The sequence below is a fragment of the Sceloporus occidentalis genome, unplaced genomic scaffold (assembly GCF_023333645.1).
Source record: "Sceloporus occidentalis isolate IW3139 unplaced genomic scaffold, rSceOcc1.0.p SCAF_2, whole genome shotgun sequence".
Classification (NCBI taxonomy): domain Eukaryota; kingdom Metazoa; phylum Chordata; class Lepidosauria; order Squamata; family Phrynosomatidae; genus Sceloporus; species Sceloporus occidentalis.
In genome coordinates, this window is record NW_028316982.1 from 45,445,801 (window position 1) to 45,471,959 (window position 26,159).

Consider the following 26,159-nt stretch of genomic DNA (forward strand, 5'->3'; position numbering starts at 1 on the left):
GGAATGGACATTACAATCAGAATATGCTGAAGTAAAAGAACCAGAATAGAAAATTGATGTTCTGTGCCTTCAAGTTAACTTTGACTTATGGTGACCATATCCTAGAGTTCTCTTGGCAATATTTATTCAGAGGAGGTTTGCCAATGTCTTCCCTTGTGATTGACAGAATTTAATTTGCCCAAGATCATCCAGTGAGTTTCCATGGCTGAGAAGGGATTTAAACCCTGGTCTCTTGGAATCCTAGTCCAACATTCAAACTACTACGCCACACTAACTCTTAGAGGAGGAAATGGATTCTTGAAAACCTCAAAGATAAAAAGTGTCTCCTGTCTGCTGACTGTGATTTCCAATTCAAGTGAAAAAAAATGTGACGTGTGCATTGCTTGGCAGGATCATTTAGCAAATTCGAACAATGAAAATGTCTATGATATATTTCTTTGATGGGCTGCTATACCAGAGAGTTGGTTTCAGGGATTTTTCATTATTTATTTCATGCACAGTGCAATATTTTCCTTTGGTTTCAGGAATGTCCAGAACAAATAATATAAAAGACAAGGGCTGAGACTTTAATTTGCTGGAGATCTTTATTCTGAACGGTTTACTCTCAGATTGCAGTTTGTAAGCTATCTTCAGTTTAAAAAAAAACACCAAAGAATAAAATAAAGCAATATGAGAAAATATAATTGCTTTCTCTCCTGTGGTGTACTTCTGTGTTTCCTCTTATAAAAATAGTTCATTAGGTTTCAGTTGAGGTTGGTTTATGGAAAGCAGCCTGAATATGTTTCAGCAATCCCCATCTGCCTTTGACTTTTGCACGCAAATCTGGAGTCACCACCTAGTGGAAAACAAAAATGCAGTATGTAGTGGGTTTTAGTAACATAAATAGAAACAACACGAGGTAGATGTCTCTAGAGGCAGATTATGAAGCAAGATAATTTGGCACATTTACGTAAAGTAATGGTGTACCTTCCACTGAAGCAATTAGTGAAGAAATCTAAGGAGAGATCGGCAAATACAAAGATGTGTTTTTTCCTTACATGGCACATGTAGGACTGACAGAGGGGGATTAGAACCAGTACTTTCTTTGTTCCACATATATCTACAGAATTTTAATCTTTTGGGAAACTGCATCTCCCCTACATGACCAGTGTGAACACAGGATAACAACTGGGTCTGAAGTCGAAGGCTTTCATGGCCAGCATCCATAGTTTTTGTAGGTTTTTTGCATGTTCTAGCAGAATTTATTCCTGACGAAGATGCCAGCCACAGATACTGGTAAAACATCAAGAATAAACTCTGCTAGAACATGGCCACATAGCCCCAAAAATCCACAAAAATGGGCATCCCAGTTCTGGAATTTCCATCTGACTTATAGATAGAACTTGAAAATTGCAAGTGGCAGAATTCTGGGCCAGTATAGCCAGTCCTTACTTTGGACTGATCTGCCAAGGCATTTCATATTTTAAATGTTGTTGTCATTTACCTGGTTGTAAACTCCACTGAACTAGATAGATCTCACTTTTAATAATAATAATTAATAATTTTTTTTATTTATATACCGCTATTCCAAAGATCATAGCGGTGAACAGCAAGTAAGCTAATTAGCAAGTAAGCTAATTTGCCCCCAACAGTCTGGGTACTCATTTTAGCGACCTCGGAAGGATGCAAGCCTGAGTCGAGCTTGGGCCCTTTTGCTGGTCTTGAACTCGCAACCTTCTGGTTTCGAGTGAATGGCTGCAGTACAGGCATTTAACCACTGTGCCACCAGGAAACGTATGTAGAAGATTGCTTTGTTAAAGTCTCTAGAGTCCATACACAAGGTCACACATTTTAGACTTCAGAATAACTAATCCAGAATGACATTCACCCCTACTTCTAGAATCCAGGCTATGAAGTCATCTATAAAACAATAAATTTCATTGAACTCTATGGTGCTTCAGCCCATGCCAGATATAGGAACTTCATGGTTCTTCAGATGTTCCCACTCTCTAATTCCCTTCATCCTGAACCAGGAGATCTCAGTGATCAGTTTAGTGGGGAATCAGAATGTGAATTCCCCTACACTATCCAAATCTAATAATGATATGAAAATTAAAGACAGACAAGCTCTGTATTACTTCTCAGCTTTTTTGGTAAGATCAAGTGTAGTGGTGTTCTTTTCCAGAATACAAACATAGCCAAAAGCCATTACAATTGTCTCTTTCTATGCTAGATTATGCAGACAGTAAATATTTATGAAATTTTGTATACTCTGTATAAAGGAAGCATTCAGTATAAAAGAAGTTTTAAAGGGCAAAGGAGGGAGAGAGAGAGGCTAGATTGACAACCTGGCAGGAGAGTCTACTAGATCACCACTGTGTATATTCTAATTCTCCAATTCCATAACTCCATGCTTTTCTAAGCTGAAAGCAGCCATTAAGCATGACTTTCAGTGAGTACAGAAACCAACCTGCTTTGTCTTACGTATTAATTTTTAAAGTTCAGTTTTGGGGGATTTCTCCCCAGAAAGGTATTACATTGAATTGTTTGCCATTCTAACTCCTAGTGCCTCCTCCCCTGTCCCCACAGCAAAAGAACCCACCTACTTTCACAATAACTACAGGACTACAACTGGATTTCACCCATTTTGGAAATAACAGGGTAAATCCTGAATAATTTAATTCTACTGCCCTGTATGAGACAGCAACAAAATAAAGTAAAATAAAATAAAATGAAAATTACAATGAAAAACTATTTACTACTGATGCCCACCTCCACCCCCATTGCATTTGAGTTTTTTTTAAAAGAACAAATAATCTGATGAATGTTTACATTCCAAAATGTTTGAGTGATAAGTGTATATTAAGATAACTGTTCAATACATTAGATGAATACCAGACAAAGGTTGCTTATGTTAAATAGAAACTCATTTCATTTTTGAAGTGAATTTTGAGGTTCAGGAAATTATGGAATGGCTCTGTAAGCAATAGCTTCATCTGAACAATCTTCTATGGATGTATGCATACATGTAAGTGTTTAGGTTTGTGTGTGTGTGTGGATGTGTCACCATATTTTTTTGTTTTTTCATTTGCCACAGAAATATATCTTTCTGATGAATGTTAGGTTTGCATTTTTCAGCATGTCAATATAGCTGAACAGGCTGAAAATCAATCTTGAATTCCAATTTGTTATTTAAGGAGAATACAGAACAGACAAATATCCTTAAAATTCTGAGTCAGCAGAAGAAAATGATTGACTGAAGAGAGGGGTGTCCATCAGGTTGTATTTGCAGATTCCCCAGAATCCCCCCAAAAATTGGCATCTGGAAATCTGTACATTTTAGAACTTGAAGCACATTCTGGAGACAGGAACACTGCATCCAACAAAATATGAACATTTCAAACATGGAAATGAGAAAATTAGTCTATTTCAAAAATGCCCACAAAATTGCTTCAGACAAATGTGCACACATTTGCAAATACTGAGTCTATATCTCACCCTTCTGGTTTAATACAGAAGAGGCTATAAAAGGATTAATTTGGGAATACTGAAAAATATCAGGCAAAGGTTATCTAACCTTTACGGCCAGGAATAGTGTACATAGGGTAGAACAATAGAGTTGTCCTGGGGGCATCCTAGCTAGGAGCATAAATGGGTTTCAAGGGTAATTTAATGGAATGTATGTATCTATATGTTCTGTAGAGTGTAATAATATTTAAAAATTAAAGTAAACAGCATAGTGGCCTAAAATTCCTTTGTTAGCTCTGTTAGCTAGCTTTGTTAGCTAGTGCAGACCCATTGAATACATTGTTGAATGGTGAGTCAACAGATGAGTAAATCCTATTGATTTAATATGCCTGTTATTCTTGGGAACTAACAGTAGGATTCTGAGGAGCTTATCCTAAGGCTTACTAAATCAATTTACCTCTATCCAGCTTAAAGCTGAATTTGGGCAGGGTCCTGATGTTATCAGAAGGTTTTTGCTGCTAAATAAGCCACCCGATTACATCCCAGGTCCATCCCCACTTCCAGGAGTGCTCCAGCGACCATTTTCTTAAGCCAGAAAACTCCTGGATCTGAAAAGAGCTACAATGAGCATTCCGGGAAGTGGGGATGGACCCAGGCTGTATTTGGGTGGCTGTGACACTAGGGAGAAGGAAACACAAAAGTTGGTTTGGTTTTTTAAAAAATGAATTTGCTATTTTAAAAAACAAAACTAAAAGAAAACATGAACATTCAGTAACAGTTCTCTTGGAGGACCTCAACCTTGCTTATGCCACTGCTGTATGCATGTAGAATTGACTTTCCTCTCCACCTATTTGTGTTTTACACTGCTGCTGCTGCTACACTGATGTAGACATTAGGAGTGCCTGAAAATATGTATTCCCAGGACAGTTGTTCTACCAGCACCAAACAGCAGAGGAGGAGGCTACCGTTTACACTGCAGAATTAATGCAGTTTGACATAACTTTAACTACCATGACTCAATGCTATGGAATTCTGGGATTTGTAGTTTTGTGTGATATCTAGCCTTCTCTATCAGAGAGTTCTGGTGCCACAGCAAACCACAAATCCCACAATTTTATAGCATGGATCCATGACAATTAAAGTGGTATCAAGTTGTATTAATTTTGCAGTGTGGCTGCAGCTAGGAACAATAAAGAGGGGAGGGAGAGAGGCAGAAGTCCATTTCATCACTAAAAGAACAGCAACAAGGCAAGTTGATGGAAGGAGCTGGGAGGTTGGGAGCTTGCAGTTGTGTGGATGGGACCTCCTGGAGTTGGTAATTGGGGGCTAGAGGCTCATTGAAAAGAAAGAAAGAAGGCTGAATTTGGATTAATATATGTGAACAGGACAAGGTCATAATCTTGATCTCATTGTCTGTATCTGAGATGAACATTTAAATTTTCCGACTCAGCAATTTTAGATCACCCTTTACCATTACTGAGCTAATGTTCTGACTTAACAAATATTAAACACAGTAAGATCTCCAGAAAAAAATTGAATAGCAATGTGGGACATTATCATCCCCTTTATAAAATCAGATCAGTTGTTAATAAGAAAACCATTGACCAAATCCATATGCATAGTTCTGTCATGTTGGCATGATGATATGATGATATTAGGGGATGCAGATATGGGGGCATGGTGATATGGTGATTTAACACTGTATAGTACAAGTATGTTGGCTATCAAAAAGGGGATATCAATTATGCTAAATCCAAGCCTGGGGAAAAAAATTGGAGGGGCAGATGGCCAGCAGCAGAAAGAAGTTGTAGTTTTATAGCCCCAGTCCTTCTGCCATGAATCTGAGTTGTGAAACAGGGATAATCCTCCTGAAGGGAGATGAAATAGCACAGGAGAGGAAGGAGGGAAGCATGAAGGCTCCTTTGAGTCAGATCAAAGGGGAGTGATTGGGGTTGGAAAGGGGGGCTGGAGGATGGGAATGTATTTGTGATGCTCCAAGGGGAAAATTTTTCAATTCTGTAACTGAACCTGGGATGGGGAACTTTCTGTCTTGATATCCAGAATAAATCTCTAGTTTCTACTACACTATGATGCTGTTTTGGTTATTAGGGACTGGGTCCTCCGATGCTGACAAACGTAGCCTTTGAATTCTCTGGGAACCCAGTCAGACTTTTTTTAGAAATATATTTCATAGTATCAATGAAGAATTATCAAAACCAGTTGAGATTGGAAGGGAAACAAGACAGGGCTGTCCGCTGTCACTACTTCTCTTCCTATTAATAATGGAAATTATGATGAATAGAATAAAAAGTAATGACATAATTCAAGGAGTGAAAATAATGCAATTTGAATATAAAATCCGCGCATTTGCAGATGATGTGGTGATAAATTTAGACGATCCGCAAACTAGCATAAATAGCCCATTGGATATAATTGATGAATTTGTAGCATACACAGGATGTAAAATTAACAAAAATAAATCGGCAATTTTAACAAAAAACGTTGGAAAGGAAGAAGAAATTTGGTTAGAAGAGAAATCTGGAATTAAAATGAACAAAAAAGTAAAATATCTGGGAATATGGTTATCGGGGAAAAACTAACGAACTATTTGAAAATACAGTAATTATACTAAATTGTGGTTAGAGATTAAAAAAAGATCTATTGAATTGGAAAAAAACTACAATTATCCTTTTTGGGCAGAATAGCCACAATAAAAATGTCCGTTCTTCCAAGAATTCTTTTCTTATTTCAGATAATTCCTATTATTAATTCAAAGAAACCCTTTGTAATTTGGGAAAGAGACGTCTCTCACTTCATATGGCACAACAAAAGGCCAAGAATCTGAGTAAAATTATTGCAAGATGCCAAAGAAAGAGGGGGTTAGGATTTACCAAACCTTCAATTATATGCAGATGCATGTGACCTCATTTGGATAAAGGTGTGGATGACACTAGAGGAGAGAAGACTATTAGAACTGGAGGGAGAGGGACTAAGTTATGGTTTTCATGCATATTTAGCATATGGTAGAGAAAAAGTCAACCAAATAATTAATAACCACTATTTGAGAAAGAATTTATTACTAGTTTGGAATAAATACAAAATGCATATTAGGGAGTTTACTAATAATGTAAATAATAATGTAAATATGTGGCTATCACCCCATGAAGCTATATATAGAAAAGAAATGATTAGAAGAGAAAAATGGTTTAAATACAGTGAATTGACGGAGAAATATCTGGGTAAAATAACAATAAATTTGCAAACAGAATTAGAACAACTGGGATTTGACATGGGATGGTATGCATATAGAAGGATATATGAAAGAACATTGAAAGACTTAAAAGAAATTGGGGACGAAGAAAATAAGACAGAATTAGAGACATTATTAATTTAACTATCAGGAAAAGGCAATTGGGAAAATATATAAAAAACTATTAGAATTGGAAATGGAGGGGTAAATTATTGAAGACACTATGATTAAATGGGCAAGATATTTAGGACACAACATACAACTGGATCAATGGGAATATATGTGGACTAAAGGACTAAAATATACAGCATCACAAAATATAAAAGAAAATTGGTTTAAAATGTTCTATCGGTGGTACCTAACCCCGGAAAGAGTAGCAACAATATACAAAAATAAAAACAATCAATGTTGGAAATGTGGAGATACAATAGGGACATTTATCCACTGCTGGTGGAACTGCAAAAAGATTAATAATTATTGGAAACAAATCAAAGACCTAATATGCGAAATATTACATATCAAATTAGAACTAAAACCGGAAAGTTTTTTATTAGGAATATTTGACATTGAAAATGAAACAAAATTTGGAAAACATCTTTTCTACATGATGGTGACAGCAAGAATCTTACTAGCTCAGAAGTGGAAGACAAAAGACATTCCAAAAAAGAAAGAATGGATCGTAAAACTTTTGAAGATTATAGAGATGGACAAATTAACACAGTTAATAAGGGATAGACATATGGTGAATATTGAGGGAAAAATCAAAGAAGAATGGTATTTAGTAATCTAATATATGAGGAAACAATGTAAAGAAATATTACTCTAAACAGTAATATTGGTAAACTAATTTGATAGGTTGTATCCCTGATTTGTATATAAAATAAGTCGGATATCTGCTGAAGAAGCTTAGTATTCGCAATGAAGAGAAAGCAGTAAAGTAAGGAAAATAAAGGGAATAATGTTGGTGAAAAAATGTGGTTAAAAGAAATTATAACATATGATAAATTAAATAGAGCACATATAAGAGATACATGATTATAATAAGTCAAGCAAAGAGGATGGAAGTCTTAGGATGAGTGAGTAATAGGTAGGGATGTATGTTAGGTGATAGCTTAGATGTTAGGTATTAGATTTTGTTTGTAAGATTTGTTTTTTGTTGGTTTGTATTTTGTTGATTGGGGGTGGTGGTGGTGGTGGTGGTGGTGTGTGAGTGTTGGGTTGGTTGTTGTGATGTTGTACCCTGATGGTTGGTAGGGTGAGGGGGTAGGGGGTGAATGTTATATTTGTAATATTTGTAATAAAAATTTAATAATAATAATAAAAGAAATATATTTCATAGTATGGGCCACAAACTCAAAACACCTACTATTTTCCACATTAAACCATGTACTATATACAATGAAATGTGAATGGAGACACAATCTGCAAAAGAGTGCTAAAACATTTTAAATTAATGGATTCTCTACATTGTATCAACTTGGCAGAACAGTATGCAACATGAACTAATTGTACCTTACAAACTTCACTCCATTCACCCGGTCCATTCTCATTCACAGCTCGAACTTTAAAGAGATATTCTGTATTAGGTGTTAGGTTATGTATTTCCAGATTCTGTTGTACTATCCCAGTAAGTACGCCCATCAGTTGTGGCTGGATTAAATTTTCAGCAACATCTTCCTCCATTATTTCATAATAAGCAACCTCAAAACTCTCTACATCTTCTGTAGGACATGTCCAGTAGATCTGTGAAATAAAGACATATGTAAATATAAAAATGAAGAGATTTTCATGTTGCACCTACTGATATGACATCATGGGGGAAGAAGCATAAAAATATAAAATTTTCTCAAAATCTCTCCTTTAAATTGAATCCCATCGGGCTACATCAAGCAGTATCTGCTGATATACAGAAAGAGTGAGAACTCTTCATCTTGGTAAGCCCAAGGATGCTGGGGTTTGGTTCCAGGAACTCCCATGAATAATAAAATCCATGCATGCGCAAGTCCCATTAAATACAGTGGTATAGCAACATGGTGTCCCTTATACAAAATGGAAAAATCAATGTTTGATACTTGAAATTTATACCTTTTGGGGATATTTTCAAGCTGTGGATGCTTGAATCTGTGTATAAAAAATCCATGTATAAGGAGGGCCAACTGTATTGAAGAACTCTGAAGGGATGTAGGAATCCAAGTAGACCACAAGTTGAACATGAGTCAACAGGGCGATGAGGCAGCTAAAAAAGGCCAATGCAATTTTAGGCTGCATCAATAGAAGTATAAGTGTCTAGATCAAGGAAAGTAATAGTGCCACTCTATTCTGCTCTGGTCAGGCCCCACCTGGAATATTGTGTCCTGTTCTGGGCACCACAATTAAAAAAGGATGTTGAGAAACTGGAGCGTGTCCAAAGGAGAGCGACTAAAATGGTGAAGGGTCTGGAAACAATGCCCTATGAGGAACGACTTAGGGAACTGGGGATGTTTAGTCTGGAGAAGAGAATGTTAAGAGGTGATATGATAGCCCTGTTTAAATATCTGAAAGGATGTCATATTGAGGAGGGAGCAAGCTTGTTTTCTTCTGCTCTAGAGAACAGGACCTGGAACAATGGATGCAAGCTGCAGGAAAAGAGATTCCACCTCAACATTAGAAAGAACTTCCTGACAGTAAGGGCTATTTGACAGTGGAATACACTCCCTCGGAGAGTGGTGGAGTCTCCCTCCTTGGAGGTCTTTAAGCAGAGGCTGGATGGTCATCTGTCGGGGATGCTTTTTAGATTTCCTGCATGGCAGGGGGTTGGACTGGATGGCCCTTGTGGTCTCTTCCAACTTTATGAGTCTATTATTCTATGATTCCATGATTCTATGTTTCTATGATCATTAGTAACACCAATTCCAGTAATCAGAAAACAAATTCTGAACAATAAATATTTGCTGATTTTTAAAAACTAGTGTGTGATAGAAATACCTGATGGTACCTTTATTTAGGAACTCTATGCAACTTTCTCTACCTGTTCTCTGTAGATCTAATGATCTAAAAGGCTTGCAAATAGAACACATGACAGTTATATTTAGAGGAGTAGGTATATCTTCTGTTTTGTTGTCATTTCTGTTAGGAAGCCTTTAATTGGGAGAACTTGATTGGAACTTATAAGGGATAGTGGCCAGACTCCTGCATCACAGGTATGTAGTGTTACACCTAGTACCCAGAGATCTATACCTCTCCTTCTACTATCTCCCAAGCCCCTCAAAGGGTGTGTGCTTCTATGGCATTAAATGGCCATGGAGGGGGATGGCTGAATGATCCTCCAGAACATGTGATTTTTAGGGGAGGGAGGGTATGATTGGGATACTGGTTATTGTATGGACTCTTTTAAACTGTAAGCCGCCTTTTGGCAGAGAGGCAGGATAAAAATAAAGCTTATTATTATTATTATTATTATTATTATTATTATTTATTAGGAAAAATGTGTTTTCTTGATTTCTTCCAGTAGAAACCTCTGCTGAGTTCAATTTCATATACTAATAAAAGAAGAGTTTATATCCAACCTACATGGTTTCTCCATTCCTGTATTGGTGAATAGTTTGAGAAGAAGCTATGTGAAGAATCCTTCTTAAGACTGAAGTAAAAGGACCTCTCAGAAATTTATTTTTGGACTGATTACTTGTAACATTCTCACATTTCTTGTGAAAGTGTCTTTTAAGAGAATTCTGTTACCGATTTCCCCTGCCAAGGTTTTGGAATGTGTGACCACATTTCTGGAGCTCTCTTTTATTTAAATACTGTATATCTACAGATGGAAAGAGAACAATGTGAGTAGAGGATACTCATGTATATTCTTCATGCTGATGGTTTCCCAATGTCATTGGGATTGCCAGCAAGTGTGGAATCAGAGAATGAGATATATTTTATAAAAGTCTTACCTTAGCAACAGTTGGATAGACAAGTGTTTGGTAAACAACAACAAGGCCAGGGACTGAAGTAGATTGTTCTCCAAGTAATTCTTGATTGAATAAAGTACCAATGTTTTGATAATTTCTTGCATTTTTTGAAGTATCTGATGATGCATTCCAAATTGCATACATTCCGTTAGTTCTCACATCAGAAGGTGGTGATGATCTTGGTCTTTGCAACAATTCATTGCTCATAGCTTGATCCCCCAGTGAACTAAAGGATGCTAAAGACTGACTTCGATTCAACCCTAATGGGTTTGGAATGTGTGCACTGGAAATATTCCTTGGAATCATTATGTCAGAACTAGAGGGATAAGGGTATTTCGTCATTTTGTCATAACGGAGCTTACTTGCAAGTGATGGGAAAATGTTTTGTAAGCTTTCTGACAGTTGATCAAAGTTTACTTTAAGATGTTTAATAGGATCTTCCTTGAGATGTGGGCTAGGCTGATAAATATTTGCGATTGAATCTTCTATTTCTCTTATCAAGCAACTTGCAGACTGCAGGAATGAAAACTGGCTGGTTTCCTTTAAAGCTTCCTTGGAATAAAGCATGAGGCTGTCCATCTGCTGAATTGTCTTGGTTGTGTATGCTGCATATTCATAAAGTGCCTTCTGTTTTTGAAGCTCAAGGTTTTCTACTGCCTCCATCAACTCTTTCTCTCTTTCTTGAAGTATGATTCGCAGCCTGATGAAACCATTCCTGATCTCCTTCCTTTTGGTTTCTTTGTAGGACTTAAAATTACTTTTTAGTACCAGGACTTCCATCAGATCATTATCAATAATATATCGAACTGCAATGTGAAAAAGAAATAAATATCATACCACTGATAATTTGAAACATAGTCTATTCATCTACAAAATAGAGTAAGGAGTAAAGGTAACTTAGGATATAACGTATTTGTTATTATTTATTAAAATATTTATATCCCACCATCTATTTAAAGACTTCAGGGTAGCATACAATCAAACCAACCTACTACAGTCAGCTCTTCATGTTCACGGACTTGGCATTTGAGAATTTGGTTATTCGTGATCGGAGGGGCCAAGGGAACCTGTGCACAAGCCTCTCTCACCTCTTCCTCCCATGCTTGGGACAGCTTGCTGGAGGTAGTGGGCTGGGCTTGCCTTATTTGTGAATTTTCCACATTCAACAGGGTCTTGTTCCCCTAACCCCCATGAATGTGAAGGGCCAACTGTAATTTAAATCAGCATAAACAATAGAAATGATTTTTAAAGGCTAAAAAACACAATAAACAAGTTAACAAGTTAAAAATAAGATTAAACCTGGTTTAAATAGTTTGACTGAAAACAATGCACATGTTATGTACAAGTTTAAAATAGATTAAAGTTTTTTAAAAGCATGCATGTTTTCTACTAGCTTGAAACATTTTAAAGCAATTTTAAACCACGGACAGATGAGGATTTGTGTAAAACTAATTGGGCCCCACTTGGTGCCAGAATGACAGCAACATTGTTGACAATTGGTCCTCCAGTGAGAGAATATTCCATAACTAGGGTGCCACAGCAGAGCATGCCTTCTCCTGAATCCTTCCACAGTGTATTGTTCTGACCAAAGGCACTAAAGTTAGGAAACTCTCATGACTTTGAAACCACAAGAGTTACTGCATTCCAAGATAAGCCCCCACATTTCAGTGAATGTGTAACTCAACTATAGTTCAGTTAAATGGAATGTATGATCTGCTAATATTATGGTACTGGCTGTAAATTGAACTTAAATGTCTGTGAGTTTCTCTAGGAAAACTAGCAAACTATACAAAATATAAGGCCAAATTAAATGTGTGCTGGATATTTATGATCAGCTATCTCAGAGGGTTGGTGTTTTTGTTGTTGTTTTTTCTTTTGTTTTTAAGGAAAACAGAGCAATGTTTTTCCCTTGATCATTTCCACTATGGAAATTCCTTTCTGCAAGCAGGGATGAGCTATAATTGCCCAGAACATTCATTTTCATTAAGAAAATATCTAAATACTTTTCACTGAGCCCCCATCACAAAAAGAATTAGGCTCTGTACAAAGTTTTCCAAAATTTTGCCACCATTTTGGATGGATTCTGCTGCCACCCATATACCCTTATATGCATACACATGACATCAAATGCTCAGGGTATTATAACATATGCAAAATAGTACAGGTTGGGTTTCCTTTATCCAAAATTCTTGGGACTAGAAACATTTTGGATTTCAGATTTTTTTGTGCAGATTTTGGAATATTTGCATAAACATGAGATAGCTTGAGGATGGGACCCAAATCTAAACATGAAATTCATTTATGTTTCATATACACCTTATAAACATAGCCTGAAGGTAATTTTAGAAATAATGTTTTAATAATTTTCTGCATGAACCATCAGAAGGCAAAGGTGTCACTAGTTCAGCCACCTATGTAGACAATTTTGGATTTTGGATTATTTTGCATTTCACAATTCTGGATAAAAGATACTCAACCTGTATAATCAGAAGGGGGTGCTGATTCACAATACACTTCAAAAATAAGTATGCACAAATTGACAGATAATAAAATACAAATTTAATAGAGTAAAAGTATTAACATCACAAACAAGTAAAAAGACTTAAAACAGAGCACCAGTAAATAACGTTATAATAATACATTGTCTTCAACAAAATTCAAACAATTTGTGCTAATCTATCCATAAGAATAAAAGAATTTTGACATTTTTACAAGTGTAAGTATTTTAAAATCCCATAAGAACAGAGGTACCCATATATTTGGGAAGCTCTGGGTGAATTCTTAAACAGTTGTGGTAGGAGTAGCCATTGTAAAGAACAGTGGAGAAGTTGTGGATATATTTCTATGATCTAAAGAGGGAATACCCTAGGTACAAAACACAATTCCATTACTGCTGCTGCAGCAGAAAAAAGCACTGGTCATTCACTCTTACATGGTGCCGATAGGGCATCTTGACATGTTGATATGCCCTTAACTTAAAGAAATTAAAGGAATGGAGCTTCTCTTTTTAATTTCATGTGGGTTAATAGATACAGTAGGACTATCTATTTAGCATGTCTCTTATAATGGTATACTTGTACATTTGTGAATAAAGCACTACAGAAAGCACCATAAATCTTCAGAGAAAGGGAGGTAGCACTTCTAAGTAAATATTTAAAACATCCTAAAAGTAGGATGGAGTGTGCAGAGGAATCGTTAAATATTCCAGTAGAAATGTGTGCCATGTAGTTTTCCTTCCAGACTAATAGCTAATAAATAGCTAATATTTGTTTAGCTCACTTATATTTTGCTGTTCAATCAAAGCTGTCAGGATAGTTGGGGGGTGGGCATAAGGCTATCCCATTTTAACCTCATAAAAACTGGGAAAATAAATTAGACTGAGAAATAGTGACTTTTCCCAAACCCCACAATGCACTTTGTACCTCTACAGGTGTAGGAAAGCAAGTGTCACTGAATCACACAGTTGAATAGCTTCATTTCCTGTGATCAGAATCCCCCAATTTGTTACCATTTCTACACAGAGACTGTTTAGTCCTGGAGAAAGCGCTTATGTATTTAGCAATGCACCTTGAAAGTATCTAAGAATGGATCAAGCAGAAATAAAATAATTAAATACAAACAGGAACCTTTTTTAAACTTTGCTATAGCAGCGAATAATGCAGCAGCCAATTTTGAACATGCTATTGGCAAAGTAACTGTGTCATGATCATTGTGTTGTGCATCACAGCAATATTCACAAACAAGTTCATTGTCATCAAGGCAGTATTTGGAGAGCAATGAATCACCATGGAGCATACAGTTTGTTTCTTCCCAGACTTCATCACCAATCTTGGCATAGATATGGTTTTGATAGGTGACGTCCTGATGAAAGTTCCGCAAACAAATATTACAGTAATTCAGTTGACATGTTACACATCTCTTGGTGGCCTTACGCTGCTCATCACAAACTTGACAATAGACTGGAAGATAGCTTCTGTCAAATCTCCACCTTAGGAAACCATGCCGGCGCATATACTTCCTGGCCAATTTTGCCCTTAGGTAATTAACCCTCAGTTGTATTTTCCTAGCGAATGGGAGACAATGTGCTTTGTGGCAAGATGGGCACACAATGATGAAGAAGTTCTCTGTGACCTCAGCCTCAGCTTGGCTCCTCAAGATGCATTTATCACAAATGCAGTGATTACATGGCAACATGAATGGGCGAGTAAACAACCGCTGGCACAGAGGGCAAATGAGTTGGTCAACAAAATCATGTGCAGATATTGTCTTATCCAATGAAACGATTGAAATGTCACTTCCAATTTTGTGTCTGGGAATGAAAAAAAGATAGAAAATGTTAATCAGTCATATAGTTAATGATCCCATCAATATCAGTAATATTACCTAGCTCATATTATGAACTTATCCTGTTTGTAATGTGTGGCTACATTATGAAGCAAAATTAATCACTATTTTAGGCTTAATCCCAATCAGAGTTTCCATTTTTTCCTTTCTATCATACCTCTTCTCAACTCTTCAACCACTTACCCCAACTTATTTTACTGGTAATAGTGATTGTAGCAGGAGGGAGGTCTTGTGGGAGATATTTCTCCTTGTATCACTGTGAAAGCTTCTCTAGCAATGTCCAAGTTTGCAGTGGCTCAAGGAAATCTAGGTGTCTTAGTATCTCTGCAGTTATATTTGTGCCACATGGAACAGGTCTGTAGAACAATGTTGTTTTAGGGACCATTCCCTGGTTACTCAGTAGTAGGTGACAGAGTTCACCACAAGATAACATAGAGATTGAAAACATTACCTTTTTGACCACCTCTCAGAGTCCAGTCATGTGCTATGGACATTGTGGGTGTTGTCTAAAAAGCAACATTTCCAAGCTCAGAATTAAACTTTAAAAAGGAGAGAGTTACCAAATGAGATATGTAGCTGTGAAGGAGCCAGATCACCAAGTACACCTGCTCAGACAAATTGGATGCTGTGTCTCTGTGCTCTGTTCCATCTGTTTTTGAAAGTAGCCATAAAGCAAATGTTAATTACATTAAGCTGATGTGAATGTAGATTCTGAATGAAAACAGATATGAAAGCCACAATGTCAGTGAATCCTGTGACAATATCAAGAATCTTGTTGGTGACTACATTGGCATAAATATATGCACTTTCTTGGGCATTGCATAATGATGAATCCAATACTTCATTGTGAAACATGTATACAAGGGCAATTTGATGACATCCAGGTGCAACTGGGCCTCCTGAGTAATTAATTGGTGCCGGGGCACACCCAGCCACTTCTACTTGCCTTTGCATATCTGGGGAGGAAGAAGCAGACTGCACCCCTATTCAAGGGGTAGAACAAAGCCTGCTTCTTCCTTCCTGGCTATAGAAGGACAGTTGGATAGTGCTCAGGTGTGCCTGCAGTCAGTGGTTGGGAGTGAGGTGAAACAGTGACCTAGTTCACTAAGTACAGAAGGAACATCCTTTGCTGCCACATAAGTATACCAGAAAAGATTTATGTTCTGTTAGCAGTCCTGTATAGTATAAAATGCCTGTAGTATAAAAATGTTTTTTTCTGACATTATGCTAATAAATAAACATTTTTTTTAAAAAAAACAACAACTATAGGACAGATAAAAATGTTACGGAAGCTCTCACAGTGAGAGATGCTGATTTTTAACAAATCATGGTGGTGAAGAAAGGAATAGTTCTTTTTGCAGGGAAGAAACTAATTATACAAGAAGAAACTGGTCTAGCATACACGTCAACTGTAAATCATGGAAAAGTTACTTTGTTAGATGGCAGCTCTTTGAATCTCCTACCCAATTTTGAGATTCAGGGTGTTTCTATCCAACAAAGTAACTTTTCCTAGATTTTGTGAGTTTTTCAGGCTATGTGGCCATGTTCTGGAAGAGTTTATTCCTGACGTTTTCCACACTCTGATGAGGTAGTCATATTGTTAAAATAATATGAGGTGGTGGTTAGTACAAAAATGAGGCTGATACAAGGATTAAAAGTAAAGTTGTACTTTGCTGAATGAGTGATTCCCAAGTTCTATGAAACATGACCCATAATGTACTTTGTTTGAACTAGCCAAAAAATTGTAAAAAAAATAGAAGGCATTTCAGAGTTCAGTGACTGGATAGTACCTACTGATGGTTCCTTCAAGAATGAGAGGGGGCTAACCCTGAGTTAGGTGAAGAAAACATGGAGTTAAACTGAAATGGGCTTAAGTTTCCATTTTTAAAGGATCTAGCCATTGGCAGCTAAACTTAAGTCTTGGCTTTCCAAGTTTTAAAGACTAGAGAAACAAAGAGAGTTAAGCCCAGTGATCTTTTTTCTGGGAGTAAATTGAAGCAGTAATAAAGGATCATATCAAGCATTTTGCTGTCACAAAATAGATTTTGTTGAAGCAACCAAATTACTGCTTTCATGAACTGAGAAGGCAGAAAAATCAAAGCTCTCTTCAGTAGTTTCCCTCAGTAAGTTGTGTGGAGCAGTTTTTAATTTCACAAAAAGTGACAGAGATCATGATCACTGGACTGACGTTCTTGTTGATTACTCATATCTCATATTACATGGGTGGCCATCAATTTCACCTTTGCCTTTTTTAATGTTGTCATTGATTTTTAATATCAATCTCCAGTTTTATTAAAAACAGTGTTGCAGGGGGGTGGGGAGTTTCTGTTTTACTTCTTGGTTCTGGCATTATCATTCCTTCCATCTTTTCTAATACTGGGAGATTCTGGGATTTAGAGCCCCCAAAAGTAACTTTCCCAGGCACTGATTTCATACTGAATCTTTCTGAAGGGATTATTTTTTCCCATGCTCATGTGCAAGTCACACATGAGACCTTTTGCATACAAAAAGTTGCATCATCTCCATGTTTCTGATTTTAAATCAAATAACTGATGAAGGGAAAGACTAAAGATGTAGCTACAGAAGGAAAGGAAAATGAGAGCATTACCCCTGAATAAGAATTTTGCTCCTCCCTTCAGTCCCCAAATTTCTAGCAATGCAGAGAGTGAGACACTGAAATTGTTCAAGAGTAAACTTTTTATATTAGCTGTATTTCCTTGCTAACCTTGCCTGAAACTTTTCTTTGGCTACCTAAACTAAATGCTCAACTAAAGTTTTAAGTAATGCCATGCTAGACATTTGAGAACTAAAGGAAAAATTTTTCTGGGGAAGACAGAATATGTATTGAGGGAGCAAATACCCTAAAGCCCCTGATCCTGTTCAAGCTAAGTAGGGCCAGCTCTGGTTAGTACTAGGATGGGAGACCACCAATGAATACCAGTTACTGTAGTCTACATTTCAGAAGAGGGAACTGGGGGGAAAAACACCTGAATATTCATTGTTTCTGAAATTCATGGGGTCACCATAAATCAACAGGTGACCTGAAGGCACATATACACACAATGCCTTCATCTCCCACTCCAGAAAGACCTCTGCCTGAGACACTAGAGATGTGCCACCAATCAGAGTAGACATTATTGGGGTTGCTGGATCAGCACCCTGAGCTATAATAAGGATACTTCCTGTGGCCCTAAAAATGTAGCTTGACAGCACTTACCTTCTCAGTCTATATTTAGGTCTATAAGGCAAATAGGTGAGGTAACTGCAGCATCTACTATCATAGCACTGACAGTCGGTATTCTCATCTGTACAGCATAAACACTTGCAATTTCGATTAGTAGAACAGGAACAACAGCAGCAGCGGCAATTGGGGTTCTCCGAACATGAGCAGTGACAGCACTGGCACCTTGAATCTTCAGAATGTGGACAAAAGCAACAGTTACACTGCCGTTCATCACTAAATAGGAAACGCCAACAAGAGCAGCATCTGCCAGAGGTTATATTATTCACAAAGTTTCGAAACTTTATGCAGAAATCGCAACATTTGCAACCTGGACAACATGGACATGTCAAGCAACATGCACAGCTCATAGTAGCCATGGTCTTTCAAGATATTTAAGATGACCCTCTGCCTTTAGTCCTATGAAGCATTACTTGCTATTTGTATCTACAGAGCAACTGCCCCATACTTTATTTTTGGCCTTTGGGGGAAAAATACTGATCACTTGGGGAGAAATAATTGCATCACAATTGGTTTTACCAATGAGGATATGGATGTCTTCACATATGAAGTAGCATCATGATATATGTCATAATGACTAATGCACTTGAGATACTTGCACTGATATGATCATAGGATCAAACCACACAGGAAATCAGTAATGAAATTAGGATTGATGCATTACTCTGATATTTAGCACATCCACTAGTCAGCAGTGAGGAAAGGGTTAAACTGAATGTATGGATGATGTAAATACGGAATCCTGGTATGACCTACTTATGAAAATACATGAATACTGATTGTATTTTGATTTAGTATTCTCATTTGTTTTACTATTTTTACCATATTTTCTGTGTTATTATAAAAGCGATATAAATATTAGAGGCCAAAATATCCTGAGTTTGTCAGATCCCAGGAGCTAAACAGGGTCAGGCATGGTTAATACTTTGAAGGGAGATGCTCAGGGAATGTCAGGTGCTGTATGCTCTTTCCTCCTCCTCCTCATATTCTTTCCCTAAAAAACCCCCTGCAAAATTCATGGGATTACCAGAAGTCAACAGATGACTTAAAGGCATATGCACACAAAAATGCAAATACTATATTTTTATGACATATTTTAGTCCCAAATAGATAATAAATTCCACCAACACAACATAGTGTTATGCTGGATACTTTGTATGATTATCTGAGAATAATTGTTCTGAATACTGTACATTATGGGCTTATTTCCAAATAAACATGCATAGAATTTTTACTGTACACTTACTTAAAGCATAGTAATGCCACTAAGGTTGACTGTCTTAACCTTTTGTTTAAAATTCTACTGCACATGATCCAATGGTATTCACACACCACAGTATCAGGTTTTCCAAAGTCCAAGGATTATCAAACTTGGCTCCCAATGAGTATATCTTGCTCTTTTTTTCACCTTAATGAACACTGTTCCTTGTTCATTACTAGAAGTATACTTTTGCCACTATTGAATGATTAGTTTTCCCTTGTTTGCCTCAGATTGCTGTTTGTGAATCTAGTGGGAACCCTCTTAGGATATTTTATTAATTGTTCTGCAATGTACCTAGAGTCTTTATCTGAACTTTTGGATTTTAAATTCTGTAATGATGGCTTTGGATGAATCTCTGTTCCCTTTGCATGACTCCCCTAGAAAGTGTGATCCGTGAAATCATTTTGAGATCATAGTGTTTACTGATATTTGACTAGCTGATAAAAAAACAGTGCACTCTCAATTAGATTTACTTTAGAAGGCTTTTCTTATGAGATTTGCTCTCCATCTGCTCACAGTTATACATATCAAGGTCAAAGTATGATGGGAAATGGTTGCAAAATCAGCAGTTCACAATCTTTCTTGCATTCTTTCCAGGGGTTTCCTCTGAGCAAACAGGTAAATTTGTCAATCTTTATATAATCTACTAATTTATCTAACCATTCCTTAGTGTCCAGAAGTTCTCTTTTCTTCCATTTACTAGCAAGTAGAATATGGGTTGCTGTAGTCATATAGTATACATGTTTGCCATATTTCTTTTCTAGTAAATCATTTATATTCATGCTTAGCAGATATAATTGTGGATCAAAATTTAGTTTGCATTTCAAGATTCCCATCACCAGCCCATGAATTGCCTTCCAATATTTTTTCACCAATTTACAACTCCACCACATGTGATGAAATGTTTATATTGACATTTCCAGCATTTATGCATCTTAACCTTGCAGGTGTTAAGTAACATCTATTTTGCAGCTTGTAAAAGTTCTCTTTTAGATCCAAAACACACTGAAAAAATAATCCAGTTTGAGACTGCTTTAACTGTCCTGGCTCAGTGCTAGGGAATCCTGGCAATTGTAGTTTATTATGGCACCATAACTCTCTGACAGAGAATGCTAAATATCTCACAAAACTACAGTTCCCAGAATTCCCTGGCACTGAGCCAGGGCAGTGAAAACTGTCTCAAACTGGATTATTTTTTTCTGCAGTCTGTTTTGTACCTCTGATTGCAGTACCACAAACCTCTGTAAGTGAGCTGAGGAAAAACAGTCCTGTAGTATGGGCATGAGGCCAGTGACTTGTCTCTGCCAATGTCAATTTATTAGTTTTTTAATTAGCAATTGCTGTTTAATTGGTAAGTACTGCTCTGCTTTCCTGCTGGTTATTTTCTTCACTATTGCAACTTGGAAGTATTCTTAAGGTTCTATCATATTCTAGAAGCTCATGGGCTTCTTGGGATAATACTGAGTGTGTATACACCATGCATGTATGTACAATACATTCACCACCTTACCAGACAGCACATCAGTATGATATGGCAGTCTCCTGATGTCTTCCATATTGCCTTTAAAAAATATCTCTATCATATGCCCAATTATTTATTTATTTTAGAAATTATATGTCCATATAGCCAATAGAATTGAACTTTTTTAAAAAAAAAATCGATATCCTCTTGTCTACATAGACTGATGCTCCTATACAGTTTTTCACCTGACTCTCACTGTAAAAATGAAGGCAGGATAAAAACATTGAGCCCTGGCTCCAAATTCCATTTACATGCGTAAGCAGCCACATTGTCAGAAATAGATATTCTCTGTATTCAATAGTGTAGGGAATATATTGGAATTTAAAATTCCCCCAATCATAACTTACCAGACAGTAGTCATACAAGCAATGTGAGACTTTTCCTCTGTTAATTGGAGTTGCAGCAGACTGATATTTCTTCCTCCTTTCCACAAGCAATCTCGATTGCAAGGATCCTGCTTCTGATTGTCACACCAGAAATTTGCTTCAGACTCCATCTTTACCAGACTCCTTAAAATATGTAGCTTGATCCACTAAAGAAGGAAGTGAATAAAAAGCAGAATTGGTCAGGTGGAGATTGAGAGTTAGAAAGAGAGAGACTGAGAGAGAGAAACAAAGAAAGAAGGAAATGGGGGTGGAGTGTAAGGGGGTTTATTATACAGGGCCCTAGCACTGTGTGAATAAAATGCTGAAGGATTGTAAAGGGGTTCATTGCAGTTCACCTCCAATAATATTACATGATAATTATATATTATGCAATAATATACAATAAAAAGCAGTCCAGAATATAATCATTAGGGTAGGATAAGTCTCATTATGCATACCCGCCCCTCTGAAAGACTCCAAATACTTTCTTATCATACAGGCCAATCAGGGGAGGGACACTTGCCTTTCAGACCTAAGAGGTCTGACAGTTTGAAAGGTTCCTGGATGCTTGAGGGTCATGGTTTCCTGTTGACAAATCACTCCCTCCACTCTATCCCACCTCCATTCCATTCTTACTCTCTACCTCTTCTTTTGTTTTTACCTCTTTTCAAAAACCCAGCTGTTCTGATCCACCACCCACAGCTTATCCTCCACAATGTTCTCCCTTGGCTGTATTCCCAAAGAAATCACATGGATTAGCCTGTCTAACAACAAAACTGTATATTATATATGATATCAGAAGAATATAACAAATTTATAGCTTCTTGAGCTAATTCCAAGTTTCAGTTCAATACTATGCCCATTTATTCACCTGTAGATCTCATTAAGTTTAATGGAACTGACTCTCATATCGGCGCACATGTCTATGCTAATTTACTCAGAAGGGTTTGGATGAGCTTCCTTTCTGGAAAGGCTGAAATGTTATATCTTCCTATTTGGGAGTAAGAACCACTGAGCAAATTAGAAAATGCTTCTAAGTAGCATATATAGTAGTGGAGATCAAGCTGGTCATCTGAGATTGCCCATTATAACATTATTTTGTGGTTTCCCAGCATTTGTACATTTCTACCCATTATTTTGTATATTACCACTCCCAAAGGTTGAAATGCCTCTCTTTACCTGTGGTAAAATATATAAATTAAAACCAGCTAGGTAGGGGATCCTAGGCTTCAAATATATATTTCTTCAGCTCTGTTTTTATTCAATATTTGATCAAGGGAAAGAAAACTAAAGAATATATAGTTATTTTACTGAATAGTACTCAAAAGAGTTATCCTTAACCAGAATAGACAAGGGATCTTTACTGTACAGACATAAACAGCCATATAAAGTATTGTTGTACTAAATGTACAAATCTAGAAATGGTCAGGAATTGTAACATTAATGCACCATTTATGTTTATTTTTTATTTTTTAATTATTTTACTGCTTAAAGAAAACGTGGATAATGTCACAAAAGTGAAAGCTCTCCTATAAATACCCCAATAATGCATCTCCTAATATAGTCCACTTATATTCAGATAAGTAAATGCTGTTTTTAATACTACAATACATACCTGCTTTTGAGAAAACTGAACTGGAATCAACCGGTTTTGTTGGCTTCTATGCAAGTCACTATCTCCTTAGTTTTCTTCCCTTGAAAATGTCACTCATTACTACAAATTATCATAGTTTACAACTAAATGGCCTGCCTGCTGTTGGGGAAAATATGTCGTTCACAATGAAAATATACATAATGCAAGGAAGGATCATTGGAAACTGCTCTCTAAATGAACAACCATATGTCACAGATCATGTATTCATATTTTGGGAAGGAGCTGTCAACATAATTAGTGCTGCCTTATGTATTCAGTAGCAATCGATTGCCAATAAACAAAACAAGATGGTGTAGAAGCACAAAAATGTTGAATAGGATGGAAAACTGAAGGCACTAGTTATGAACCCAATCTGTCATTTTGAATCAGAATATTTAGCTCTGCAAACTTAAGCATTCATTTTTAAAATGGAGATAGCAATGTGTGATCCCTTAAATTCCAAGTAACCCAAATATTAACGGCTTATGGTCTATATGATATTGTACTGTATTTGTTTTCATTGACACTATGAAAGAAAAGAAAGGAAGGAAGGAAGGAAGGAAGGAAGGAAGGAAGGAAGGAAGGAAGGTGGATGGATGAAGGCCACAGCCTAATGAATATATATCTTCCTTAAAAAGAGAGAGATTTCCAAGTGTCTTGGAGACATCCAAAGTCTAGCCCAAATTACAACTTGTAGTTGTGTGCCTTCATAGAATCATAGAATTGTAGAGTTGGAAGAGACCACAAGGGCCATCCACTCCAACCCACTGCCATGCAGGAACTCTCAATTAAAACTCTCAATCAAAATTCTCATTCTGTTAACTTGAAAATCAAGTTCATGCTGATCAGAACAGAGACATTAATTCAGAACAATAGCCTTTAAAATATTCCTTGAGTGGCTGGCGAACAGAGGCGTGAGGAGCGGGTTGGTGTTGCTCCGTCAACCAACTCTCGTTCCATGGGAGATAGCCCAGTTTAATCCACAGATTTCTGGGTCAAACTGCTCCCGATAGGAGAGTTCCAGGAGGTCCCCACAAAGGCTCAATTCCTGACCTCTGCGGTGGGTATCCCAAGGTGCATCCTGGAGGAGCCCCGAAGGGAAGCCCCAACAGAAGCAGAGGGAGCCGCGGGACTTCAGCTCCCAGAATTCTAGACTGTTGGCCAACGTGGCTGAAGCTTCTGGGAGTTGAAGTCCAAAATCTGTTAAAGGGCATAGTTTTGGGGACCACTGCTCTAAAGGATGATTAAAAACAGCAATAATAAATTCCTGGCCACTTCATCAATAAATTTAGGACTACTTTTTGCCATGCATCTTAAATTACATACAACTTTTAGGAATGTAGATATCAGAATCAAGGCATGTCTAAGTAATCTCTAAATAACCTCTAAATAGATTAATGGTGTGCTTATAGTGATTTATTATCACCATTATTATTGTTATCATTTATTTATAAAGCACCATCACTGTACATGTTGCTTTGCAAATAAAAGAACAACCAAAGAGTTCCCTCCCCTCAGGCTTACAATCTAATTAAGACATGACATAAAAGGAAATGGGAATGGCAGTGAGGGAGGGAGATTACATACACATATGTGCAGTACTCCAATGTATATGGTAGTTGCAGGGAATGGGCTGCAAATATAGCTGCTGTGAAGGAAGCAACTCATTGGTTAAGTATGCTGCTCAAAGCCAACAGATTTTATCTGTTTCCCTTGCCATCATTGTACTACCCCTGGAAAAAAAATGTGATGCCTAGTATTACTCATCCAACAGGATTCTGGCCTGTATTTTTATTCAGGTGATAAATGTCTTCTTCTCATTGGGGTCTCCTATTTTAAAGAGGTCAAGCATCCAGGAGTTTAGTCCACCAAGCCTGATCAGGAAAAAGCTAGACCAGTCTCAAATGAAAACCAGTATCCATGGAAGCAAAAGCATAATCCAAACAGTCCAAAGTCAAATCAAACAAACAGTCCTGAGACAAATCCAAAATTGAGAAGGATGTTGTGAGAGAGATTAGTCCTGATACAAGCCAAAGGCCAGAGATACACGAACCTGAGACTATCACACAAGTTACCAGGAAACATTGTCTCTGTGGTTCACAGCACTGGAATAGCTTTGACTGAACTGATTTACTATATAACTGGTAGTAAATTATCCCACATGAGCTCATTAACTTGGCATTAACTTAATGTGGAGAAGATAGTCTTTGATATTTCTCTTCCTGGTGTTTTAACTGTAAACACAAGACAGGATGCGAGTGCTCCCTGGGCTGGACAACACTCTGCTTCTGTCACTATAGGACTGCCAGCCTCCTCTGGCTCTGGCTAGGAATCATTATCTTGGCACTTTTTTTCTCCCATTTCATCTGAGGAGGTCTCTCCCAGGTAAGGCTGGAGGAAAAATTAGCTCAACTACTCTCATATTCACCCTTGTTTCCTCAAAAGTCATGTATACATTTTCATTACAGAACAAGATGTTATGCATGTGGATCAGTATGCCAGTTCAGATTCTAGTTGTAGTTCTAATTTTACTTCTAGTTTTAATAACCTTCACTAGAAAGTCAAAGGGGCAAGGGGATGGCACTTCTCCTCCAACATCAGGTAACAAGCATGCTATTGGGTGGGATCCTATTGGTGACATAAGGGCACAGGTCCTACGTATTCCATCTAGAATTTACACCCCAGAAGCTGTCAGACTCTGGAAAAGGTTATTACTACTTACCATGGGGAGGGGAAGGAGGGGGGAGCGATTCAGATAATAAAGCTCTAGGCTTCCAGGGAAGGTAAAAGAGGGTGCATAGCTTATGTGAGCAAATCCTCATTAGTATCTTCTCCCCATGAGTCAGACCAGCTGCATTTTCATTACCACCCCTCCCTCTTCTCCTCACTGTTGAGCACCAAGAGCAGGAGCAGAGAGCTTTCTAGGGGTCTGACATTTGCTGGGGTGGAGGGAGGACATCAGACTGTTACACTTTGCTTGCTTGATGTAGAAACTCAGTTTTAGTCAGCACTGACAATTATATATTTGCTCTGGGCACTATTTATAGATGTTTTTGATGTAAGTATTGTTATTGTCCATGGGTGGTATTGCTAGTGTTTTCTAAATAAATGAGCTGTAGTATAATAATAATAAAAAAGAATATGAGATTTTTCTTGTG

General features: G+C 37.2%; 1 protein-coding gene across 1 annotated transcript; it reads right to left on the reverse strand.

The window, feature by feature from the left end:
• Positions 1 to 736: 736 nt before the first annotated feature.
• Positions 737 to 18,579, reverse strand: TRIM42 (tripartite motif containing 42). Its single transcript, XM_089508312.1, has 5 exons — positions 18,197 to 18,579; positions 14,262 to 14,944; positions 10,618 to 11,441; positions 8,210 to 8,440; positions 737 to 835 (listed from the first exon to the last, which is right to left on the reverse strand). Exons 1-5 carry the CDS (start codon positions 18,577 to 18,579, stop codon positions 737 to 739), a joined length of 2,220 nt encoding a protein of 739 aa, XP_089364438.1.
• Positions 18,580 to 26,159: the final 7,580 nt, after the last annotated feature.